This window comes from Pelodiscus sinensis, chromosome 5 (genome assembly GCF_049634645.1).
Source record: "Pelodiscus sinensis isolate JC-2024 chromosome 5, ASM4963464v1, whole genome shotgun sequence".
Lineage (NCBI taxonomy): Eukaryota > Metazoa > Chordata > Testudines > Trionychidae > Pelodiscus > Pelodiscus sinensis.
This window is the reverse complement of record NC_134715.1, coordinates 65246385-65271401: the sequence shown is the minus strand read 5'-3', so window position 1 is coordinate 65271401 and position 25017 is coordinate 65246385. Positions and strand designations below refer to the sequence as shown.

The 25017-nt window shown below is 43.9% G+C and overlaps 1 protein-coding gene across 22 annotated transcripts in view; it reads left to right on the top strand.

Moving 5' to 3' along the window:
• DDX60 (DExD/H-box helicase 60) overlaps positions 1-25017 on the top strand; it is a 215643-nt gene that overhangs the window by 79460 nt on the left and 111166 nt on the right. For 7 of the 22 annotated variants that reach the window (XM_075930174.1, XM_075930179.1, XM_075930177.1 and 4 more), the window contains exon 1: positions 16602-20684. Coding sequence is in view for 1 of the 22 variants with exons in the window: in XM_075930185.1 (XP_075786300.1) it covers positions 493-592 (100 nt within the window). In the remaining 21 variants the exon portion in view is untranslated. Of the gene's footprint in view, positions 1-492; positions 20814-25017 lie in introns of those variants that run through there. The other 15 variants (XM_075930171.1, XM_075930176.1, XM_075930175.1 and 12 more) reach the window with 9 other exon arrangements.

Below are 25017 nucleotides of genomic sequence, written 5' to 3'. Positions count from 1 at the left end.
GAAGCAATTAAGTATGTTCACATCTTTAAGTGTGTTGAAATCCTATTCACAGTAATGAGGTGAAACACATGATTAAGTGCATTGCTGAGTAGGAATAAACTTAAGTATGTGTCTAAATACTTTGCTAGGAGGCAGAGTAACTAACTTCTTATTGGAGTAATGGTGACCTGTAGATGCAGAATCTGGAATCACAGAATCTAAAATTGCACAGCTGTAAACTGTAGAGTCCCCAATTCGATGAGTGGCCTCAAAACACAACCAAACTCAAGAAATTTGACATCAGAAATTAAACTATCATAGGACATATTTTTACATGGTGTACATTAGTACTTCCTACCAATTAATTTTAGAAAAAAAGAGGCTCTAAACATAATTTTTATAAAGTTTTAAATTTTCAAACTGGGAGCTGTCTTAAAATTTAAACTACTAATAAAATGTTCTTTCTTTACATAAAAGCAACTGTACATTTAATCATTTCCCTCTATTTTGCAGTGTTTCTCTAAGTGAACTCTGTGATGATGAGGAGGACAATGTTGTGCAGGCATTTAACCAACTCAGTTACAGTTATGGGGCAAAACTGGAAAAAGTCTAAGGCTAAAGACGTAAAATCATCTATGTGCTGAAGCAAAAACAAAATTCTAAAACTTTTTTCTCATTTGTTATAACTTGGAAAAAAATTTTCACAACTGTTTTAGAATAGTAATTTAAATTAGTTTTAATAACAAAGTTTTAAATGTGTCAGCAATTTAATTCCTCAGCAGCTCAGTTTTATTTCCTATTTTACTGGCACAGATATAAGATGTGTTGATTTTACAGATTTTTGTGACAGTTATGGTACTCCTGGCTCTACTGTGCATAGCAAACCATTTGGCCATGCTAGAGCTTTTTTATTCTCTGACTGACAATAGGTCTAGATTCAGATCCTCAAAATTATTTAGATGCCTAACTCCCAGGCTTTGTCTACACTGCAAGGTTTTTGTGCAAGAAACTTTTTGCAGAAGAGATCTTCCACAAAAACTTCTTGCACAAAAGCGTGTCCACACCTCAAAAGCGCAACGCTGAGCACCTGTGCTTTTTCTGATAGGCTCTTTTTGCGCAAAAAAAACCCTGTTGAGCATCCACACACACCTTTGTGACCAAGAACACTTGTGCAAAAAGGAGTTATTCTTCATAGAAAGATGTATACCTACACCACAAAAAGCCCTCTGGTTCTGCTGTTTTACTGTACATTTTCTTGTGCAAAAACATGCTTGAGGTGTGGCTGCTCTGCAGGGTTTTGCACGAAAATGGCTGGTTTTGCGCAAAAACCCTATAGTATAGACATAGCCCCATTGAAATCAATAAAACTTACTGGCCTAAATATTTTTTAGGATCTTGGCCCTACTTCCTAGCCTAAAAATGGGCCCCAATCCATCCTAATTTTAAGTGCATAAGTAATTTAACTGACTAAAATGGAACTACTCACATGCTTAATGTTATGTATATGCTCAAGTGTTTTATTGCATGTGATTTTAGAGAACATTCACCTTCCTGGATATGTTTCTTTATCCTGTCATTCTCTGGTCTCTGCTTCAAGAGGATAGAACTAGATGTTCCAGATTTTCTTTTCCAAATGTGTAGCTGCAGTAGACTTACTTGAATATTTAATTACTTTATGTAGTTCATTTTAAAAGATTAACTCTATTTTATAATGTTTAATTTGCTATTTAGTGATTAACAATATCAACAATGTAAAAAAGATTTAGGTTCAAGTATGTCTTTAAGAGAGTGTGTTAAATATTAAGAATTTAAAATAAAATATTATGTACAAAAATAATTTATGCTTTGTTTAATTAGTATTTTATAAAAATAATCTTAATTAAGGGATTAACTTTTGTTATACTCTGAGAAATTAATGTTTTAATTAAAATGTGTACCATGATTTCCCTCTTAAACTAAAATGATTACTTTACCATGAAAATGGAAAAGAGCAATGATGTACTGAAGAAGCCATGATTGACATAAAAATCTGGGTCCATATTTTTGAAAATGAAGTTGAAAAACTAGAGAAGGTACAAAGAGGGTCCACAAAAGTTATTTGAGAACTAGTGAAAAAATGTTTTACACTGAGGTTACGTCTACACAGCAGCTTTATTTCAAAATAACTGTCTGCTGTGTAGATGTGGACTAAGGTATTTTGAAACAACACTAGTTATTTCTAAATAATGTCAAAATACTGTCAAGCTGGAGGGCTTCTTACTTCGACTCCTGTAACCTTCATTGTATGAGAAGTAAGGGAAGTCAAGGCAGATTGCTCTATTTCGAAATAAGAGCTGTGTAGATGCTCCCAATTTTGAAAAAAGCTATTTTGAAATAAGCTAGTCAATTGAAGTAGCTCAATTTGCATAGATTATTTCAAGATAAGCCCTGCTGTGTAGATGCACTTTGAGAGACCTGAAGAACTGAATTTGTTTATATTGCCAAAAATAGATCATGTGTGATTTGTTTATTGTTTGGAAATACTGTTATGGGGAGAAATAATGGGTAAAAAAAGACACTAATGAAGCAAAGAATGGTCTAACAAGGACTAATGGCTGTAAGTCGAAGTCAGATAAATTCAAATTAGAAATAAGGCATACATTTTAAAGGCGAGAGTAATTAATTTTTGCAATAAACTACCAAGGGAAATGATGGATTTACCATTTCCTGGTGTCTTCCTATCAAGACTGGTTGACTTTCTGGAAGATATGCTTTAGTAGAGTGACAATAGGTCCCATATTTAAGTCCTCCTATGGGTGCCCTTACTTTTTCTTAAAAATGGACAAATTGCCCCATATCTTCTGTCTCCCAGCTCCTACCATTACTGGCAAGTCCTACTGCTGGCCAGATACAAATCCCTGCTTGCCAGTCACCCACCCAGCAATGGTGTGTGTGTGTATAAGGCCAGCAGGCTTTTTCCTTCCCTCACTGCCTCTGGCTGGGCCTGTATCCCGGTAAAACTCAAGACCCATTGGTTTGGGGCTCTGGCCTCAAGAACCTGAGCTCTGCATGTGCCAAAGCCCCATAAAGCACTGGCACTCTGCAGCCTCTCTGCACCTCAGCTAAGCTTTGGAGTAGTAGGGAACAAGCAATTTCCAGTCCGTTCATAACTCAAACATGCAAGCTCTAGAGCAGCCCTCAGGGCAAGCATTTAGAACCCTCTTTACCCTTGCCCGGCCCTGGGTCCTGCCCCCTCGAAGCACAAGGCTGTCCCATCCCCTAAGAACCCAAACTGAGCTATTTATCTGGCCAGGTTCACTGAAGTTCCTGCAATCAGATTATCTGATACACAAGGCACCCTTACAGTTTAACCCCTTCCTGCCTGTGCTGTAGTCAGGGGACAGGAGGTGACTGGGTTTTATCAGTGACCAGTAGCAGCCTGGAGATGATAGTGCCTTTGCAAACTGTACTTTCAGGAAGGGACAAGGTGCTTCTAGGAGAAGGGTGGGAGTAGAGAGGGAAGAGCTCTGCAAAAACAAGGGCCAGGTCATTCCTTCCCTCAACTTCTCCCTGAGGCTGGAAGCAGCTCCTGCCCCTTCCCTCCCACGTAGTGCTGAAAGACTGCTGGTGGCCCATTCTGGTGTGAACCAGGAAGAAATCGGTGGGTGGGGAGGAGAACATAACCATGCATGCTCCGCCCGCATATTGCCTCAAGAAGACACAGTGCCAGGTACCAGGAGAGGCAGGTCTATCCTTGGGGCCTCAGCCAGCCATAGAGGGTAGAGAGCACCCAGCAGGGATGGTTGTATTCATTCACCACCCTCCCTCCCCCCAGTGTAAGACAGGTTTATGGAAATATATATGTGTAACCTCTCTCCATGCGTGTGGGACAGTCGGGATATGCCACCATTCCCCATTTAAATCCCTAAGCCTTATATATAAGATAAATACAAATAATCTAACTATGCAGTATTTCTTTTTAACGGTCTCAATCAACTTGATGATAATTTGAATGCTTGTATGACTGATCACTAATTTGTTTGAATGAGAGTAATTTTACCAGGTGTCCCATATTCTGCATAGGAAAATAGGGTCACCCTATGCTTTAGCCAAAAACAGGCGAAAAAGCTGAGTAACCAGATGAAAATTCTGTAGCCCGTGTTACACAAAAATTAGATGAGCTACTGGGCTCTCCTGGCCTCAAAATATATGAATCTGTATAAAAAGGGTGAAAGTACAATATGATCAATCAGAAGTTTCTCCTATTAATATGTATCCCTTGAAGAATGAGGAGACTATGAGCGCTAGTCTGACTTTTCTAAAGCTTTATCTAAAAAAGGGGAGAGAAGGATCTTTGATTCATCATGATTACCTAAATCAATGTAAAATGTAACATGGCCCACACCATACTGAGATTTTACATATCATCAATCATCTTTCATGTAAAACACTCCTTTTTCCCTAATGTGAATAAGCCACCTGGTGATTATAATAGGTCTCTCAAGTCACAGAAGTTGAGAACAAAATACAAATCTCTAATATGGCAGACTGAAGACTCTACCACTTTGCTGACCTTTATCTTATAATAGCTTATAATAGTTTCTGCATATGCAACTCATTGTACAGGTTGAACCTCCCAAAACAGGGAGACTATGGTCCAGCAACATCTGTAAACTGGCAGGACCATGCGTGTCCCTGGACCAGAAAGTCCTGGATGGGAGCCTAGTGGCAGGAGGGCTGGCAGCTGGGATCCCTGCTGGGCTGCGAGTTTGTAGGTCTGATAGTAGCACGGCAGGGGTTGGGAGTGGGGCCAGAGCCCCTCTAATACAACCTGGGCGAGATGTGGCAGCTGTGACAACCAGCGGGGCCAGAGCTAGGGCTGTGGCAGCCACATCAGTCCTGGTAGCAGGGCTGGAGACAGCAGCCACAGGAGCAGGGCCAGGGTTAGGGATGCAGCAGCCCTCGTAACAGGGCCAGATTCGGGGATGCGGCAGCCCAAGATGGCAGGGCTGCAGCAGCATGGCAGCCTTGCAAGAGAGGTGGGTCATAGCAGCTTGTTGGGGAATGGTTGCTGGGGTCAGCAGCAGGAAGGGGTGGTGGGCTGGGGAACCAGTAGCAGGGGATCTCCCCTGGTCTGGCAAATTCCCTTCTTTGGGACTGGTCAGGTTCTGAGGGTGCTGGACCAGAAAGGTCCATCCTGTATCAGTGAGATGAATCCCAGTGTTGATCTCTAGGAGATTTAGAAACACCTTGGCCTACCTTTGGAGGTCCTTAATTCTCACAGTAGGATTAGCTTGGCAACAGGGGCTCCATGCCAAACTACCTTAAAGCTTCCTTAGGAATGTACCTTGTCCAATAGGGCCATTGCCTTCCTTAAAGAGGTGCCATCATTTATGTCCATGTTAACCTTTTTCTACAGATTGGGGAAGTGAATTATTGATCAACAAACTAACATATTGGAAAGTCTCAAGAGGGGTAGCCGTGTTAGTCTGTAACTTTAAAAACAAGTAGTCCTGAGGCACCATAATTTTGTTAGTCTCTAAGGGTACGTCTAGACTACATGGCTCCATCAACAGAGCCATGTAAAATAGTTTACTCGGCATAGTCAAAGAAGCAGGGATTTAAATAATCCCCGCTTCATTAAAATAAAAATGGCCGCCATGCTGTGCCGATGATCGGCTGATCCGGCACAGCGTGGAAGTCTAGATGTGGCGCTGTCGACAAGGGAAGCCTATGTCGATCGCTCCGGTATGCCTCGTGAAACTTCTTTGACTATGCCCTGCTTCTTTGACTGTGCCGAGTAAAACTATTTTACATGGCTCCGTTGATGGAGCCATGTAGTCTAGACATACCGCAGGGTGTCACAGGACTACTCATTGTTTTTAACATATTGGGGTTCATCTGTATTCTCTTTCATGTGACTGTACCATGCTACATTTAACCTCAAATGGAATTGATGTGGAGATGTATTGGGTCTTCAAATTGGACAAATGGCCACTCCAGTTTGCCCTGGGTGCTGGTAGTGTGCCTATAGGGCTACTGTTTTCCCAAAAACATAAGGTACTCTATAGTACTCAATTTACTGTGAGCTGTAGGATTTTAATACAATAATTCCTTGCTAAGATAAACATCTGTGCTGTTTCTTGCATATGCTGGGCATGCACTGCAACTGAAGAATCCTTTGTCATCCTTACTTGCTTAGCTACCAAATTTAGAGATTTTATATTTGCAACAACTGCAATCTGAAACAGAATCTGGAGTTCTCCTCTCTGGGTGCATCTACACTACACAGTTATTCCGAATAACAGCTGTTACTCCAGAAAAACAGTGCTAGAATCCACACAGCAATTGTGTTATTTCAAAAGAAAATCAAAAATCGACTTTTTCCGACGTTGGTAGACCTAAATTCCACGAGGAATAATGCCTCTTCTGAAAAAGCTCTTTTGGAAGAGGGTGTGCGTGGATGTCTTACTGCTGCTATGGTGAAATAGCTCCTTACCAGGGCCTTTCTAAGTTATTAATCCCCAGTGCCTACTGAGGCTCTAAATTGGGCCTGACAGTCTAGCCAGCTTTCTATCCATCTTACAGTCCATTTATCCAATCCACATTCCCTTAACTTGCTGGCAAGAATATTGTGGGAGACCATATCAAAATCATTGCTAAAGTCAAGGTCTATCACATCCACTGACTTTCCCATATCCACAGAGCCAGTTACCTCATCATAGAAGCTAATCAGATTGGTCAGGCATGACTTGCCCTTGGTGAATTCATGTCAACTATTCCTGATCACTTTCCCCTGTTCCAAGTGCTTCAAAATGGATTCCTTGAGGAATGCCACAATGATTTTTTCAGGGACTGAGGTAAGGCTGACTGGTCTGTAGTTCCCTGGATTGCCCTTCTCCCTTTTTTTAAAGATGGGCACTGCATTTGCCTTTTTCCAATCCGGGATCGCCACGAATTTTCAAAGATAATGGCCAAAGGCTCCGCAATGACATTTGCCTACTCGCTCAGATGCATTAAATCCGGACCTTGTCTGTGAAGACAGAGGCAAAGAAAGCATTAAGTATTTCAGCTTTTCCCACATCATCTGTCATTAGGTTACCTCCCTCATCCAGTAAGGGCCCCACACCCTCTCTCATCACCCTCTTATTGCTAACATGCCTGTAGAAACCTTTCTTGTTACCCTTCACATCCCGACAGTCTCTTAATCCTTTTAAAAGGCTGGTGGGCAGTGGGAGCACCCTGCACGAGCCAAAAATCAGCTTTTCCAGCTCACACTGGTTCCCCCCCGTTGCACTTTAGCCTTTTAAATAGATTAAGGGTCTGTTGGCTCTTAATACATTTAAAAAGCAGAGGCATGTCTGAGACTAGGCATGAGCCGGGAATCAGCTGATTCCCGATTTGTGCCCAGTCCTCACTACACCTTTGCTTCCCCTGTCCCCTGCGGAGATGGTGCTGGGGGGAACCGGATTTTAAACCAGCTCCCCCCAGCACCAGGGGGGAAGCAACTAGTCCCTCAACTATCCAATATGCTTTTGCTTATTGGATAGTAGACTAGTCCACTTACATCCCTAGTCCATGGTGTGGAGTCTCCCACACAGACCTTGCCCTCAGGCCCATGGTCAATGTTGGCCATGCTGGTTCTTGAGTGGGAGGTGCAGAAGCTAATGCTGAGAGCTATTGAAAATAACTTAGTTCACCTAACTGACTGACCTCAACCTAGATTAAACTAAGAAACTATTAGAAACAGAAAGTTTAAAGTCAAAGTTCTGAGACTAATATCACAGAGATGCTACTAAACACTGGATATTTGTATGAGACATAGATGTTCTACAAATGCTACTGACACCACTGAAATCATATTTCTGTAGATTTTTTTTACAAATCAAATATCACCTCCCTTGCCTTTCTATCACTAATTTTCCAATGCAATGAGATTTTATTACATTATATTCCCAGATTATCTCTGAGGAACTCTTCCAAGCACCTGCAGCACTACTCCCTGTAGCTCCTGATGCCTTCATAAAGCTGCAGACTCACTGTGTGATGGGGCATTTGCCCCACACTGTCCCTTTAAGGCTAAAACCCAGCCCTGGGAGAGAGCAGAGAGCAAAGCCCACAGCTGAAGCTGGTATTGCCAGTTAGGGCCCAGCTGTGGGCTGTATAAATAAGGGCTCCAGGAGGAAGGAAGGGAGAGACTCTCTCTTGCTCTGGCTGGGGAGCAGGAGGGACCTAATTGCTAGGGAAGCTAGAGACTTCCTGATTTAGAGAGCAGGGCTGAGGAAAGTCAGGCAGAGCTGGGGAAGTTCTGGCCAGGCAAGCTCCCAGGGTGCAGGGCCTGAAGCAAGGTCTCAGGATATTAGAGCTGTGGGGAGGCAGACAGGATAGACAAAAGGAGCAGGTCCACAACCCATTGCCAATGATGAGTGGCAGGTTCCCCTGTGGCAAGGGCTAGATAAAGACTGGCAGTGGATCACTGAGGCAAAGTGGACATAGGAGAATCGGGGGTCTCCAGAGGGAAAGGACTCGAGAGTGTGGGGGCACTATGGTAGGGCAGTACCTAGGTAGGAGGGTGCCACGGTCTGGGAGAGATGTAGGCCCCGACCTAGAGTGCTGGAGAATAACAAGTAACAGCAGGGAGATACCAGCCAGAATGGGGTGCTCCAGCACCAAAATGCTAATTCCCTGAGGCTACGTCTATACTATGGCAGTTTTTTCTAAGAGAAAATGCAAATGGAGCACTCATTTGCAAATCTTGCACTCTCATTTGCATATTCTCTTCCGATCTTTTTTGCGAAAGAGGTTTTTGTGGAAAAAAATGCATGTAAATGAGGGCCACTTTTTGGACAAAACCCTTTTGTGCAAGATCCCTTATTTCTCAAAAAATGAGGTTTATAGGATCTTGTGCAAAAGGGTTTTTTGCCGAAAAATGGCACTGTCTACACTGCAGTTTTTATCGCAAAAACCTCTTCTACAAAAAGGATCGGAAGAGAATATGCAAATGGGTGCAAGATTTGCAAATGAGCACTTCATTTGCATTTCCTCTTCCGAAAATCTGCTGTAGTGTAGACATAACCTGAGTGAAAAGTAGGAGGCACTCTTGGGGTATGTCTACACTACAAAGTTAGTTCGAATTAACGGACGTTAGTTCGAACTAACTTTCATAGGTGCTACACTAGCGCTCCACTAGTTCGAATTTAATTCGAACTAATGGAGCGCTTAGTTCGAACTAGGAAAACCTCATTTTACGAGGATTAAGCCTAGTTCGAACTAGCTAGTTCGAATTAAGGGGTGTGTAGCCCCTTAATTAGAACTAGTGGGAGGCTAGCCCTCCCCAGGTTTCCCTGGTGGCCACTCTGGCCAACAACAGGGAAACTCTTCTGCCCCACTCCCGGCCCCGGACCTCTTAAAGGGGCACGGGCTGGCTACGATGCCCATGCCAGGTGCAAGCCTGCCAGCACCCAGCCACCAGACCCTGCACCTGGCACGGCTCGAGCCAGCCACCCGATGCCCCCCAGCCTTCCCCCTCTTCCCGGGACCAGGCTGGCGGCTCCCGGGAGCTTGCCCGGGACCACAAGAGGCGGGCACCCACCTGGGCTAGTGCGGACATCGTGGACCTCGTCCACGATCTCCGCACTAGGTACAGGAAAGTGGCCGTCTAGGGCAGGAGAGCTGCCAGCCTGGCTACCCAGGAGCAGGTGTGCATGAAAATCAAGGGGGTCCACTGAGACCCCCGACCCTGAGCCCTGAGCTTACAATGGCCATCCTGGGTCAGACCAAAGGTCCATCTAGCCCAGTAGCCTGTCTGCCGACAGCGGCCAACCCTAGGGACCCCGGAGGGGATGGACCGAAGACAGTGACCAAGCCATTTGTCTCGTGCCATCCCTCTCCAGCCTTCCACAAACCTTGCGCAGGGACACCACTCCTACCCCCTGGCTAATACCACTCCATGGACCCAACCTCCATGACTTGATCTCACTTCCCTTTCAACTCTGTTCTAGTTGTAGCCTTCACAGCCTCCTGCAGCAAGGAGTTCCACAGGTTGACTCTTTGCTTTGTGAAGAACAACTTTCCGTTACTAGTTTGAAGCCTGCTACCCATTCCTTTTCTTTGGTGTCGTCTAGTCCTTCTTTATGGGAACTAATGAAGAACTTTTCTGTATGCACCCTCTCCACCCAACTCCTGGTTTTAGAGACCTCTATCCTGTCCCCCCTCCGTCTCCTCTTTTCTAAGCTGAAAAGTCCCAGTCTCTTTAGCCTCTCTTCATATGGGACCTGTTCCCAACCCCTGATCATTTTAGTTGCCCTCCCCTCTCCCAGCCTCTCTCTTCTTCTCCCCCACCTCCTTTTCCCAGTCTCCCCCAGTTTTGTTCAATAAAGACAGATTCCATTTTTGAACACAATTGTCCTTTATTTTGTACATCAAGAAGAGGGGCTAGGGAAGGGTAAGTGGAAGGAGGTGAGGGAGGAATGGGGCACGAGCCCCCGATGGGGAGGACTGGGCTGGCTCTGCGGGCTTTTGGGGTGGAACCTCTCCTGCAGCCCCCCGATTGTCCCCTCTCCCCAGATGGCAGCCTGCGGCAAGTGCAGCCGGTCTGATGGCCAAGTGCTGTGATGTGCCCAGTGTGGGTACTCCGGGCACCCCAAGCCAGGACTGCTTTGCAAGTGGGGCACCCCTGAACTGTGTGTCCGGGGTGGGGGTCGGGACCCTTTAAGCGCAGCCCTCGGCTAGCTTGAGACAGCATCTCCACGCTCTAAGTCCTCCTCTGATGCCCTGCTGGCACTGCTTCCGGCCATCCTTAAGCTTGGTTCAGGGTCCACTTAATGTGGACATGCTAGTTCAAATTAGTAAAACGCTAATTCGAACTAGCTTTTTAGTCTAGACCCGTTAGTTCGAATTAGCTTAGTTTGAATTAACTAATTCGAACTAAGTTATTTCGAATTAATGTTGTAGTGTAGACGTACCCTTGGTGATGAGGCCTGACATGTTACATATGGTGGAGAATGTGGGCAGTTGCAGTCCACCCCGATATAAGAGGACTGGTACAGACTAGGTGAACTGTGCCATGGAAAGACGAGTAACTCAAGGTGAGGATGATGGAGCCAGAATATACAGGACTGTTCTTTGCAGAGAACCCTGGTGCTCTCTCTGGTTGGGCCCATCATCAGTGCCCTTTCAGAAGAGAGGGGAAAGAGGGAATCCATGCTATGAGGGACCCAGGAGAACAAAGAGGACTCTGGGAGGCACAGTGGATCCTGCATGAACGTTTGGAGCAGCTGGTGGAGGAACAGCGGGCCCTGTTAAAACTGCTAAGGAAGGAATTCAGGAGTCACAAAGAGCATAGGGGGGAGCTCAGCACTAGGGCCAGGATACTGGTGACAGAACAGTGAACTTGTTACACCTATGGAAGGTACGGACATATAAGAAGGGATTGTCCCTGCTGGGATGGGGACAGGAAGCTTCAGAAGGACAGCAGAAGGGGCAAGTCCCAGAGAGACTATGTCTGGTGAGGGCCACCAGGAGCTGGATATGTTGGGCCTGTGGGAGATATGGACACGTTAGCCAGGATCAGGAGCGGCCCGAGGCGGGCTGAGGCAGCTGGCACCCCAGGTGGAACGCGCAATCGGCCCCCGCCTCCACGGCTGTCAATGGGCTGTCAATGTGGTGACATCATCATCGGGCGCCCCGTGACGTCATCACATTGAAGGTGGCACTCAAGCCGCCTGGCCAGGATTGTCCCTAATGGGGTAGGGGAAGGGAGCCTCACCCAGAGCAGCAAAAGGGGCAAGTCCTGGAGAAAGGCCCACCTGGTGAGAGGGAAAAGGGGCAAGGATGTGTTGGGCCTGTGGGTGCAGACGGCATCTACAGAGGAACTGCCAGGACCCACGTATTGGGGTCAAAGTTAGCCGCAGGTCGGAGGCTGAATCAGAGGGAAACTGAGTAAGATCAAGGCAAGGAAGAAGCAAGGGACCTGCTTCTTTTGCCAGGAGTGTGGTGCTATTAAGTGGCACTGTCCTCAGAAGAGACAAGGGTCAGCTTCTTGTGCCAGGAGTGGGGCCATATTAAGAGGCATTGTCCACAAAAGAGACAAGGGTCTGGAATACCTAAGGACCCAGAGAGGTCAAAGGCAGGTACAATCGATGCTGCGGAGTTGGCAATAGTCAATCTTCCTGAAAGCCAGCTTAGGGAGGTGGCAAATAAATTGTCTGGGATGGAGAGGGACCAGTCAGAGAAGGAGACACAGACTGCAGTAGACGAGGTCACAGTATGGACCCAGACTGTGAAGATGGAGCGTCCAAAAGACTCTGACCTGCATGTGCAGCTGGCAGCAGCAGGGAAGACCCCAGCTGCTGGAGGAAACAGAGGCCTGCCCCATGCTCCCAAGCAGGGAGGACTCTGAAGACCTGGCTGAAGCTGCGGACTGGTCTGGACTGCTGGGCCCCCACAACAATGAGCAAATGTTTTTAACCCTGTCTGTGAGTTCAGACCCCTACAACCCCGAAAACCTGCCAGAACTGTGGAGCCAGATATACTCTGAGGGGAGAGTTTGGAAGTGGCCCAGGGGAAGCTGACAACATTCAGGCTGACCTCATTGACCTGACTGCCAGTCCTGTAATCAGCCCCGGTGCCAACTCTGCCCACATATCTATACAAGCGAATTCATCATTGGAGCCAACCACATACACCACCAAATCAGAGGTTCATTTAACTGCACATCCGGTAATGTGATCTATGCCATTAAATATCAGCAATGCCCCACTGCAATATATATTGGACAAACTGGACAGTCCCTACAGGAAAGAATCAATGGACACAAATCAGATATCCGTAAAGGACACACAGAAACCTGTTGGTGAACACTTTAATCTGCCTGGTTACTCATTAAGGGTATGTCTACACTACCCCGCTAGTTCGAACTAGCGGGGTAATGTAGGCATACCGCAATTGCAAATGAAGCCCGGGATTTGAATTTCCCGGGCTTCATTTGCATAAGCGGGGCACCGCCATTTTTAAATCTCCGCTCGTTCGAACCCCGTGCCGCGCAGCTACACGCGGCACGAACTAGGTGGTTCGAACTAGGCTTCCTAGTTTGAACTACCGTTACTCCTCGTGGTCTAAATGGAGATACCGGCTGGCTGGGACATTATCAACCAACCAAACAACGAAGGTGCCAATGGTTCTTTGTCTGTGTAGAATCTGGTGTTAGTACTCTTCCTCTCAAATTGTTAACTAGTGGTTCTTTATCTGCTTCTGTTAACTATCCAGTCTTTAGTGCTTATAGACAATTAGTTTTGCCTGTTACATACTGCTCCGCTTTCCCTTTGATATTTATATACCCATTGCCTCTTCCCCACTCCGATTTTTTTCCTCTACACCCGCTTCTCTCTTCTTATTTTTGATTCTGGACATCCAACACTCCGGTCATCTGAAGAAGTGGGTTGTGTTAGTATTTAAAGTGCTACCAGTAGTTAATGTTTTGTTAGTATTTGAAGTGCTACCAGTAGTTAATGCCTCGATACCTTCCATCACCATGCAATTTTGACAGGTACCCCGCCCCTTTTGTGACATCACCAAGCCCCTCCCCATGACATCACCTACACCCACCCCATGATGTCACCTGGTCCCGCCCCATCAGCCCCGCCCCTTTCATGACTCCTCCCCATGACGTCACCTGGCCCCGGCCCCATAAGCCCCATAAGCCCCACTCCTCCCCATGACATCACCAAGCCCCACCCCATGATATCCCCTAACACCGCCCCTACCAGCCCCACCCCCTTTCTTACTCCTACCCTTTTCCTGCCCCATGACATCACCAGACACCGCCCCTACTGTCTAACCCCCCCATGACATCACCTAGCCCCTGCCCCTTTATATGACACGGGCTCCAAGATGGTGGGGCCGTCGTTTTCCGGGCTGGGGGCCTCCTCTGAAAAGAAAAAAGAGACACTGGAGAAGGGAGCTCTCGTGCGAACCACCTCGACCCGCAGGGGCCGAAAGAGGGAATGGCCGGAGGCTGGACGGAGAGCCCTGGGCGGTGAACCGCCCATTAGGTGGAGCCATTAGAATTTCATCTCTGCCCTTGAGACCGGGCCAATAGAAGTTAGAGGGAGGCGTTTTTATGCCTTTATTTTGTATAAAAGCTGGTTAGTTTTAAAACCAAACGACGTGGACCTATGGGAGGACCCCAATACAGAACTATTGCAGGTCTAAAGGATTTTGCAGACGTTGAGGAAACGATCGCTTTTGGGACACCCTGAGGGCTATGCCTCTGCCTCAAATAAACATTTCGTATCCTAAAGAGAGAGAGTCGAAAACGTGGGGAGGATTGACGCACATTAAAAAGAAGAAGAGCTGCTGAGGGGAAAACCCTAGGACGCCTACATTGGATGAAGAACCGAAGACCGTGGTAAGTGGCTTTGTACGGCTTTGTAGCAAAAGGTGGACAAACGCGGGCGCGTTATACTAATGTTATATTTTTATAGGTTAGTGCTATAGAAGCAGAGAACACACACGAGGCGATGGTCCCCGAAGAAGACGAAAACGTATACGAGAACATGGGCCCTGAAACACGGGATGCTGTAAAAGAAGGAGAAAAAGCAGAAGAAAGTGCATACACGGCAACAGGTCCCGAGGAAGTAGAAAAAGTATACGAGGCTATAGGCCCCGAGACAAGGGCCAGGGCGAGCGATAAGGAAAATCGCCCGCCACCGTCTGAGGGGCAAATAAACTCCCCGGCACCGGGGGCAGAGGCAGAAGAGAGAGAGATGGTAAAAGCAAAATTTATTTTATTTAAAAGATATAAAATACGGATCTAGACAACAAAAGTTAAAACTTGTGTTTAATAACAGGGATCCAACAGTGGTTATGACACAGATGATGGGGTGATTGAGGTAAAATGTTTTATTTTTTTATGGTAAAATGATGACCGCAAAAAAGAAAAAAAAAGAAAAAAAAAAGTAAGATGTAATTTTTTTTGTTTGTAACAGCTTACCTCTTCAGAAGAGGGGGTAGCCGTGGTATGCGCCTGCTGCTTTTGCGTGAGCGCAGAGGAGAAAAAAAAAGCACCAGAGAAAACAAGCAGGACGAGAGAGAGATGGTCATGGACGATATCGTTAGAGCCGTTATAGTAAAAGTTTTTTACCACTGTTTGAAAAAGGTGATGTTTTATACCTGTGTGCCATGTGCGGAAAAATACCCCGATCCATTTAATTTTAACATTTTGTTTTGGAACCGCTCAGAGGAGTTTTACCAACTTAGACGTATTGCTTCTAAGTTGGATGTCGCGCGGGTTCTGTATATAATTATGGCCGAAGGGCACAAATGGAATAAGCTAAACGTAACCTCCAAAATGGTAGCACAAGTTATTAAAATGATCAGGGAGGTAGCAGAGAGCGCAGACCCCGGGATGTATCTGATAAACCTGTCAGAAAAGGTGATGATAAAGGCGGGCCGTTCGGCATGCAGAAGGATTGGCAGAATTAACCCCGACACTCTTTATGCGTCGCGTTGCGGGGCTGAGGGGGTTAAAAAAAAAGTTGTTTTTTGATTAAAGCGCTATGTGTATGTTTGTAGGCCTAGAAGCCAAAATGTTTATATATTCAATAAAGCAAAAGAAAGATGTTTTAAAGTTATGACGCTGTATTCAATAAACCACGAGAATCATCCCGGTGTATATGTGCTTATTAAAGCAAGTGAAAGCCGGTGGGGTTAGACATGGCCGCCGGGCTAAAAGCAGTTTATTATTCTCCCGGGGAAGCCAGTAGTTTTAGGGGCATGATGCCCCTATATCAAGCCGCTAAAAGGTGGCACAATACTTTAAGTAAAAAGCAGGTTGCCGACTGGCTCGCGGACCAAGATGCTTACGCTTTACACAAGTTGGCAAGAATTACATTTAAAAGAAATAAAACTGTGGTGTCCGACGTGGACGCGCAATGGCAAGCGGATTTGGTTAACATGACGCCCTACGCCGGTCACAATGATGACCGTAAATATATTTTAACGGTGATAGACATTTTGTCTAAACACGCCTGGGTGGTGTCGCTAAAGAACAAAACAGGGTCTGAAGTAGCTAAGGCGTTTAAAACAGTTTTCCAACAAGGCCGTTTGCCTCAAAAATTACAAACAGATAGAGGAAAAGAGTTTTTAAACCGGGCTTTAAAGACTTTACTAAAACAACACGGAGTACATCACTTTGTTACCAATAATGAGGTCAAGCCCGGGGTGGTGGAGAGGTTTAACAGAACCCTGAAATCCAAGATGTGGAGGTATTTTACCCCCCATAACACCTTTCGGTACATTAACGTGTTGCAGGCCTTTCTAGACGGGTACAACAGGAGTTATCACAGGACCATAAAAAGGCGTCCCGTCGACGTGACGCCGGCTAACGCTCCGAGCGTATGGAAAACAATTTACGGGAATAGTTTTAAAATAAAGACAGCGCCGGCCCTTTTTAAAAAAGGAGATCACATGAGGATTTCTAAAACAAAGGGGGTGTTTGAAAAGGGCTACGAGCAGACCTTTACGGATGAAATATTTATTGTAACCGGCGTTGTATCGGGGGGGGGGGCCAAGACCGGTGTATGCGTTAAAAGATTACGGAGAAGAAAAAGTAAGGGGGTCTTTTTATTCCGAAGAATTACAAAAAGTTAACCCTAATCAGGACCACGTTTATAGGATAGAAAAAATTTTAGCAAAAAAAGGGCGGGGTAGAAACAAGCTTTTTTTTAGTAAAATGGAAAGGGTGGCCTGATAAATTCAACAGCTGGGTGAAAGCGGCTCACGTACTAGACCTTTAATATGGTGGGGAAAAAGATGACCGAAGGGGGCATTTACGTCACCTTACCCAGCAATGCCTCTTCCGCGGTTTTTCCTCAGAACACCAGTTCCAATTTTACAATACAGCTGGCCAAGCCTTTACATTTGAATGGCCGCTGGGAAGTCGCTTTATCCAAAAGTCATTATTGTCATTCGTGGAATACCCTGTCTTACGAGACCCCATTTACGATAGCCTCAGAAAAAGAAATTCAACATCTTACAATGCAGCCCGGGTTATTATTCCTCTGTTCAGCATTTAGCAGAGGGCATCAACGAATCCATCAAGAAGCAGTCTGAGAACCAGACCGCGCGTCTTGTTTACGACCTGGTGACCAGGCGGGTCTGGTTAAAAACCGCCGGGGGCACGTCTTATTTTTCTGCCGAGGGGGAACTGGAGGCGCTCTTGGGAGTGATACCAAACAGGCCTTGCAAGGTGGCACTGCACCCCGCCAACATTAAGGGAGGGTTTAACTCTTTATATGTGTATACGGACATAGTGGAATACCAGCTAGTGGGAGACCACTACGTGCCGCTGTTGTGTTGTGTCCCCGCCCAGGGCAGCAATAACAAATTTATCACCCTCACCTATGACAAGCCGCATTACATGCCCGTGAGCAAGCAACACATCGGGACCGTTACCATCGAAATAAAGACGGATAAAAATAAAAACGTTTTATTTAGTTTTGGAAAGGTGATTGTTAAACTACAACTGCGACCCAGGAAAACGGAGGAATGAAGAGCGTAAAAAGCCATGGGGACTCCGCCGTGTATAGAAACTACTATGAAGCCCAGGCGGGGTATGCCCTGCCAGGGTATCATGGATTACCCGTTATGTACGGGGCTGGTTTAGGCAGGATCTTCCGCAGCCTTTTTAGAAAAGCCGTCCCCCTGCTGAGAAGAGGCTTTGAAATAATTAAACCCCATATGAAAACAGCCGCCAAAAACATAACCAAGGACGTGGCGAACCACATGACCGGTGCCATCAAGAACAAAATTGGGCCCCAGGAAGGTTCGGGGCTAGCGGTGGTGAGGCGCAAAAGAACCGCGACATGCCTCCCATTCACGGCCCCCCCCTTAAAATAAAAAAGGTGTCGGGGAGACACAGCGCCCCCAGAACTAAAACGCATCCTAAGAAGAGACAGAGCCCTGGGCCCCGCCGTAAAAGGGATATATTTTAAAATGTCTTTTATTCATTGCAGGTCTGAAGAATGCGCCAAGTCGGAGCTGGATCTCTTTCAAATGGCCCCCACACAAACCAGCATCGAGAACAGTTACTACGTGGAGATTCCGCCACTGTCCGCTTTAACGGTAAACACCCCCTTAGAATTTTTTATTTCCGGACACGGAGATCATTACTTGGATCTTAACAACACCCTGCTGCTCGTGTGTTGTCGTGTGGTAAAAGCAGACAGCTCAGATCTCGATGATGACGAGCGGGTGGTGCTAGCAAATTACCCCATCGCCACCCTTTTTAACCAGCTGGACGTTACACTGGGTGATCAGCTGATTAGCCAGAGCAACAACTGTTACCCTTACAGAGCCATGATAGAGTTGATTTTGAACTACAGCCACGGCACTCTCAAGACGCAGTTTTCTGCGGGTGGGTTTCAGAAAGACACGTTGGGGCTTCTCGAAAGCACCGCCCTAGTGGGCGGGCGAAACGAGGGCTTCCTGCGCAGGTCCAAACTAACCAGCAACAGCAGAAAGCTGGATTTGCTGGGGGTTCTACACAGTGTTTTGTTTTTTCAAGAAAAGCTTTTGCTAAACGGCGTGGACATAAAAATTAAACTTATGCGTAGCAAAGATGTGTTTTGCCTCATGAGCGGAAACGCGGCGGACAATTATAAAGTGCATATTATTTCAGCGGCCGTTTGTAAAACGGGTAAAAGTGATGCCGGGGGTTCGCTTGGGGCATGCGGAGGCGCTCATGACCGCCAATGCTAAGTACCCGGTAGACCGCGTGGGCCTAAAGGTGTTTAGCATACCGACCGGCAGTCACGTCAATAACCAGGAAAACCTCTTTTTGGGGCAGCTGCCCAAGCAGCTTGTGATCGGCTTTGTAGATAACGACGCCTTCAGCGGCAGTTATGTTAAAAACCCCTTTAAATTTAAACATTATAACATTAATTTTGTGGACTTATATGTGGATGGCGAACAGGTACCAGCTAAACCGTTGCAGCCTGATTTTGAGAACAGGAACTGCGTGAGGGAGTACATGCAGTTGGTGCAGGTGTCGGGGAAACACGGAAAAGACCTAGCGCTTATAATAGACCGCGAAGAGTTTGCCCGGGGTTACACGCTTTTTACTTTTGACCTGAGCCCGGACCAGGAGGGTGCCGACCATTATTCCCTGATTAAAACTGGCAAACTGAGAGCGGAAATTCGGTTTGCTATGGCGCTGGACTCCACTATTAACATGATAGTGTACGGCATGTTCGACAACGTGCTGGAAGTGAACCACAGGAGAAACGTCCTGTTTGACTATATGTAACGATGAACACGGGCCAAATAATACGCTTTTTATCGAAGGACCCTTCATTTTTAGATGTTTTCCTAGAGATATGCTCCCAAGGGGCGTGTGGTTGAAAGGCCCGTGGGGCTGATCGTTAACACTCACCCCCATCATTTTCCTGGGGAACACTGGCTGGCCCTTTACTTACCAAGGCGGGGGGACGGAGAGTTTTTTGATTCTTACGGTTTTCCCCCAGACAGTTGTTTTTTTCCTAAATCTATTATGGCTTTCTTAAACCGGAACGCTAGCCGTATTGTGTTTCAGCAGAGACAACTACAGGACCAGCTAGCTGTGACCTGCGGATATCATTGTATATATTTTTTAAAGCAGAGTGCTAGAGGATTATCTTTTGATCAGATTTTGAAATTGTACTCTAATGATTTACCGGAAAACGATCGCATGGTGACGCGGTTTTTAAAAGGAAAAGCACTGCGGGGTCCCAAGCCTGTGTCGAACGTGTTTCGGCACGATCAGACGTGCGTGTTTTGTCGTGAGTTTAAAGAGGCGCATTAATAAAGCACTAAAATAAAACTGAATCATAGTTAAGATTTTTATTTTACACCTTTAACCAAGTGATTTTCCGCTTTTTAGTGGTGGGCTGCTGAGAAGAGGGCGCTCCCGTCTCTAGCCCCGCTTTAAGGCTATCTAAATATTCTTTATTGGTAACATGACTCACAACGGCAGTCGGGGCGTTTAGCTCTGCCAAGACTTTCATAAAAGCCTTCCAGCCCCTGGGAGCTCTCTTGTTAGCGAAAGAATAAGGACCAATTACCCCCCTAACTAAGTCGAGCATATGAGATCCGGCCACGGGCATCCCCGGGTACACAAAACCCGCGTCGGCGGTCCAAGAGGCGATGTCTTTATGCCGGCTGAGTTTATGTAGCAATAGTTCGGCTTTTTTTTTATAACGAGGGTTTACCCCTTCCAGCATGTCCCTGTGAAAGAAAGGTATTGAGGCCTATCCAGAATATGTCAAATGAGCACCAGTTTAATTGTAAGTGTAAAGGAAAGGCAGCATTGTCAGATACAGGAGATAAAAATAAAAACAAAATTTGATTGGATGACCAACAATAACCCCGCTTTTTGGGAAGTAAGTAACTGAGACAGCAGTATGCAACAAAGTGCTGATTACCCCAAATGAAGCAGACGGAAGTTTCTGAAAGGGCAGAATGAGACAACAAAAATCTAACATCAGCAATTGTCAGGCAAGTGGAGGAGTACCAAAATACTGAAACAGGGTATATAAGGCTGGCTGAAACAGACCAAGAACGGATGGGTTGCGAATCCAAAAAGCTAGGTCTGATCAACCAGGGCTCCCTCCTCAGCGCTGAATCTCGCTGCCACACATAAGCTCCGAAAGGGGAACAAATAAGCTCCGAAAGGGGAACGAACACCGGTCGTAAGTTGCAATGAAAAATCCAAAGAAAGGAAAAACATAAAGAAAAGAATATCTCCTGAATCTAAGCAATGCTTCTATCTTTCTTAACATGAGTATTATATATTTGTTAACTCCATAAATTGTTTAAAGGTAAATCAGGAGGGTATATCTGTGGGAGAAGTTATTATTTCTTGTTTTTTTTAACTGTATTGTTTTTCTACTTTTTCTTTGTATATTATATTGTCTTAAAAGAATCAAAAATAGTGAATTGATTTAAATGGAAAATTAATTATAAAGTAAATAGAAAAAATAAAAAATCTTTGTTTGACCCTAAAAAGGAGTATTCCTCTGTCTGTGGTTTTAAATCCTTTAAAGAACCAAACCCGGTTACCGAAATGGCGTCACGAACAGGATTTCATGAGAGCAGAGGATGCCCTTTTGATGGGTTAAACAAAACAGAAGGTATAGGAACTCTCAACCACTGGTTATATCATAATAAGGATGAGAGTGAAGAAAACATGCTCAAAATAGGAGCAGTTCTAGCAATAAGGGAAGAAAATCATACCGATACCCTACATGTAACATGTTCAGGGTTGAGCTGTTTAATGGCTAATAATGATCTAGCAAAATGGGAGTTAAAAGATTGCAAAGTACCATTACCAGATGTAACACAAAAAACCCCATTTAAAGAAACAGATTATAAAAAACTGCAAAACATATTAGAAATACAAATATCCAATGAAAAATTACATATCCCATAAATTGATGAGAATAAATTAAGGTCACAAAAAGTGAATAGCATACCAACAAAAGCAGAAGGAAAAATTGAACAAGTATTACACACCCAATATAGGAGTCCAGCATGGAAGATACAGAAAAAGGAAAAGGGAAAATGGTGAATGGTAATAGATTATAGAAAAATAAATGAAGCAATACAACCAGTTGCCTTTACCACCCCCTACGACAAACCAACTATAGAACAATATTTAAAAGAAAAAGTAGAATTAAAATGGGGAGCACTAATAGATTTAAAAGATATGTTTTATAGTATACTATAAAAGATAAAAAAGGAGCCTTAAATTTTTCAATTGGAGGAAAATACTATAGGTGGAACGTATTACCCCAAGGTTATAAAAATTCACCAGCATTAGCAACAGATGCCATAAGGTATACCCTTAGTCAACAAAGTTAGGAACAAGATCCCCGAATAATATATTATGTAGATGACCTTTTAATAAGAGAAAAGACACGAGAAAAAACTGAGAAATTAAAACAAGAAGTTATAGAACACTTAACCACTCAGGGATGGCAGATAAACGAAAGAAAAGTAACTATGGCCCAAACTGAATACTCCTTTCTAGGAATTCAGGTGATGGAAAATAAAATAACAATAAGTACAACTTACCCCAATGGCGTAGGTAAGTGGTTAAATAGCCCTCCAAAAACACGCAAACAGCTACAGGAAGTTTTAGGCAGAGTAAATTATAATAGAGCAAGTATTCAATGCTTAAGACATAAAATAAAACCCTTATTGAAATTATTAAAAGAAGAGAAAGATTTAATTAACTGGAATGAAAAAGCCCAAGCAGCCTTAATAGAGTTAAACCAGGATTTGAAATACCCCACTCCATTAAAAAGGTGGGACCCTAAGAGACCCCCGATAGAATTACAAATTAACTGGAATGAAGAGTGGGTAACAGGAAGTGCAACACAAGGCGAAACACAGGAAGAGGTAGATAGATGGATTTTGCAATTTAATGGACCCCAAAGACATGGTGAATATGGAAAACTATTATAGGTTTTAAATGAAATAAAAGATAGATACTTTTTAATGAGGAGTGTAGGTCTTACTTTACACGCTCCAAGGGTGTCAGCTTTAGCATAGTTTACCATGGAAATAACACCACCAAACTTTGAGGGCCAGAAAAATATTTAGGAAAAACTGTATTATAGCTGGCCAGTAAGTTAGTCAAACGTTAAACTAGGAAAAAATTTAGTACCCTGGGAGGCCCCAAAAGCTACACCAAGAATAAAAGAAACACCCTGGATATTTACAGATGGGAGCACAAAAGGGGGAAAAGCAAAGGCAAGATATTACTGTACCAAATGTGAAAACAAGTTCTTTATTGTGTTAGGGGAAAAAGTGAATGCCCAAGAAGCAGAAGTAGAAGGAGTTAGAATAAGATTACAACATGCACAAGAGAGTCACCCTAACGAACCATAAGAATTAAGCATAGATAGTATGTATTGTATAAAGACACTGTTAAAAGGGAAGACAGACATTGAAACACATGCAGGGTGGAGAGAAATATGTACCATAATTAGAAATCATGTAAGTGGTACATCAGTGAAACATATCCCTAGCCATAAAGAAAGATACAATCCTAACCACAAACAACTAGATAAAGAATTGCAAGAATTTGAAGTGTTAGTAGAAAAAAACAAAGAAAAAGGAGAAGTGAATCCATTCATAAAATGGTTACATGAATGCACAGGCCACTTTGAGATACAAAAAGAAAGAGAATAGATAAGACAATATACAGGAGGAGAATCAAAAATTAGAGTAAAATAACATGAAAAAAATACATAAAGCCTGTAAAATCTGTCACAATACTAACGCATGAATCAGCTAAAATATGCCTGTGGAGCATATAACCCAGAATATTATAAACCAAGAAACCATTAGCAAATAGATTTAATAAGACCATTACCAAATGCTAAACAATTCTCAAAGGGAGTAATTGTAGTAAATTTGGGAAGTCGGGAAGTCAGAGTACTATGGTAATTCCTTTGAAAAAAACAAAAGCAGAACACATACTAAAAGCCTTAGAAAAAATAATAGCAGCTTAAAGACGCCCACAAATAATACAATCAAATGGAAGCCCACCATTTAGAAGTAAAAAATTAGAACAATAGTCCATAAAAAAAGAGATAACATAGCATACCATCCTCAATCCAGCGGAGTAGCAGAAAAGAAAATTGATATCTTAAAACAACATTTAAAAATGGCAACTAAGGATGGCACCTTTAAAAGTTGGCACCTAGTATTAGATACAGTTTTATTAAATGTGAATGAACATACAAGCCGATGGCCAGATATAAAACCCAAGCAGCAACCAAACTGGGAGCCCTCCTATAAGCAAGGAGAAAAAATATGGATTGTATGGCCAACAGAAGATAAGGAGAAAAAAGTGGCATTAGAAAGAACAATAATAGAAGCTAGAAAGTTACCATTCACCTATGTAATCACAACAAAAGCAAGAAAAGGATTAGCGCACCATAATTAGCTAAGTAGTAGAGCATGAAATTAACAGTTACGCAAGATTATATGTTACAAGTTGTTCATCATCACTGAAAATCACGTTAATGGTGCAGAATAGACCAGCTTAAATAGTAAGTATGATCCATTACAATGAAACTGGACTTGGGTCAAGAATAAGAACAACACCCAAACTAAATTAGCTAACAAACCAGCCCAGTAGCAAGTGTGTAAAATAAAATATACCACCCACTGGAAAGAAGAAGTAAATCAAACTCTAGTTATAGTTCAGGAAAATGATACCAGTTGGAATATGTCCCGCTCGTATAGTATTGAAGCTAACATGAACAATTAGGTAAACAAATCATATGATAGCACCCCCCCAATACAATGATAAGCATACAGGCCCCAAGTCTAGGTGTATTTAGCTTTAGCTTAACACCATTATATGGCATATAGCTTAATATTAGCAACCCAACAGAAACATGTGACCCATAGATCCAACCCACACTTGTAACAATTCCACTATCTGGATCCACAGCCTTAGCTACACCAGCTAGTAATACAACACTTCCAACATTAACAGTTGTAATACCCCCCTCAAATTTACAACCAACAGAAACAGGAGGAGTAATAATAAGATTGCAACCAGCATATGAAAATGAAGGAAAGAATATAAAATATAGTATAAACTGCACAACATGGGGGTCACGAAGAAAGAAAAGAGAAGCATAAAATATATAGGCAACCAAAAAATTATTAAAGCAATTGGAGGAAGATGTAAAACCAGATTTGTTAGCAACTGATTCGTTAAGTAGAAAAATAATAGTCACCATGAAAGCTGAAACAGCAAAATTATTACATTAAGTAAATACAGCTGTAAACATATCTAATACAAATGCCGATAAAACACAAGAATGGAGTAAAAATATATCTATGTATTTAAATAATCTAAATTGTATAAGTTTGTATAGTAGTAGTAGTTTTAGAAAAAAATTATTGCAAAAAATTGCGGAAGATAAGAGAGGGATAAGTGGAAAGGCACCATTGGTAAAAATACCAAATACAGCACAAATAAGTCATGAAATAACATCC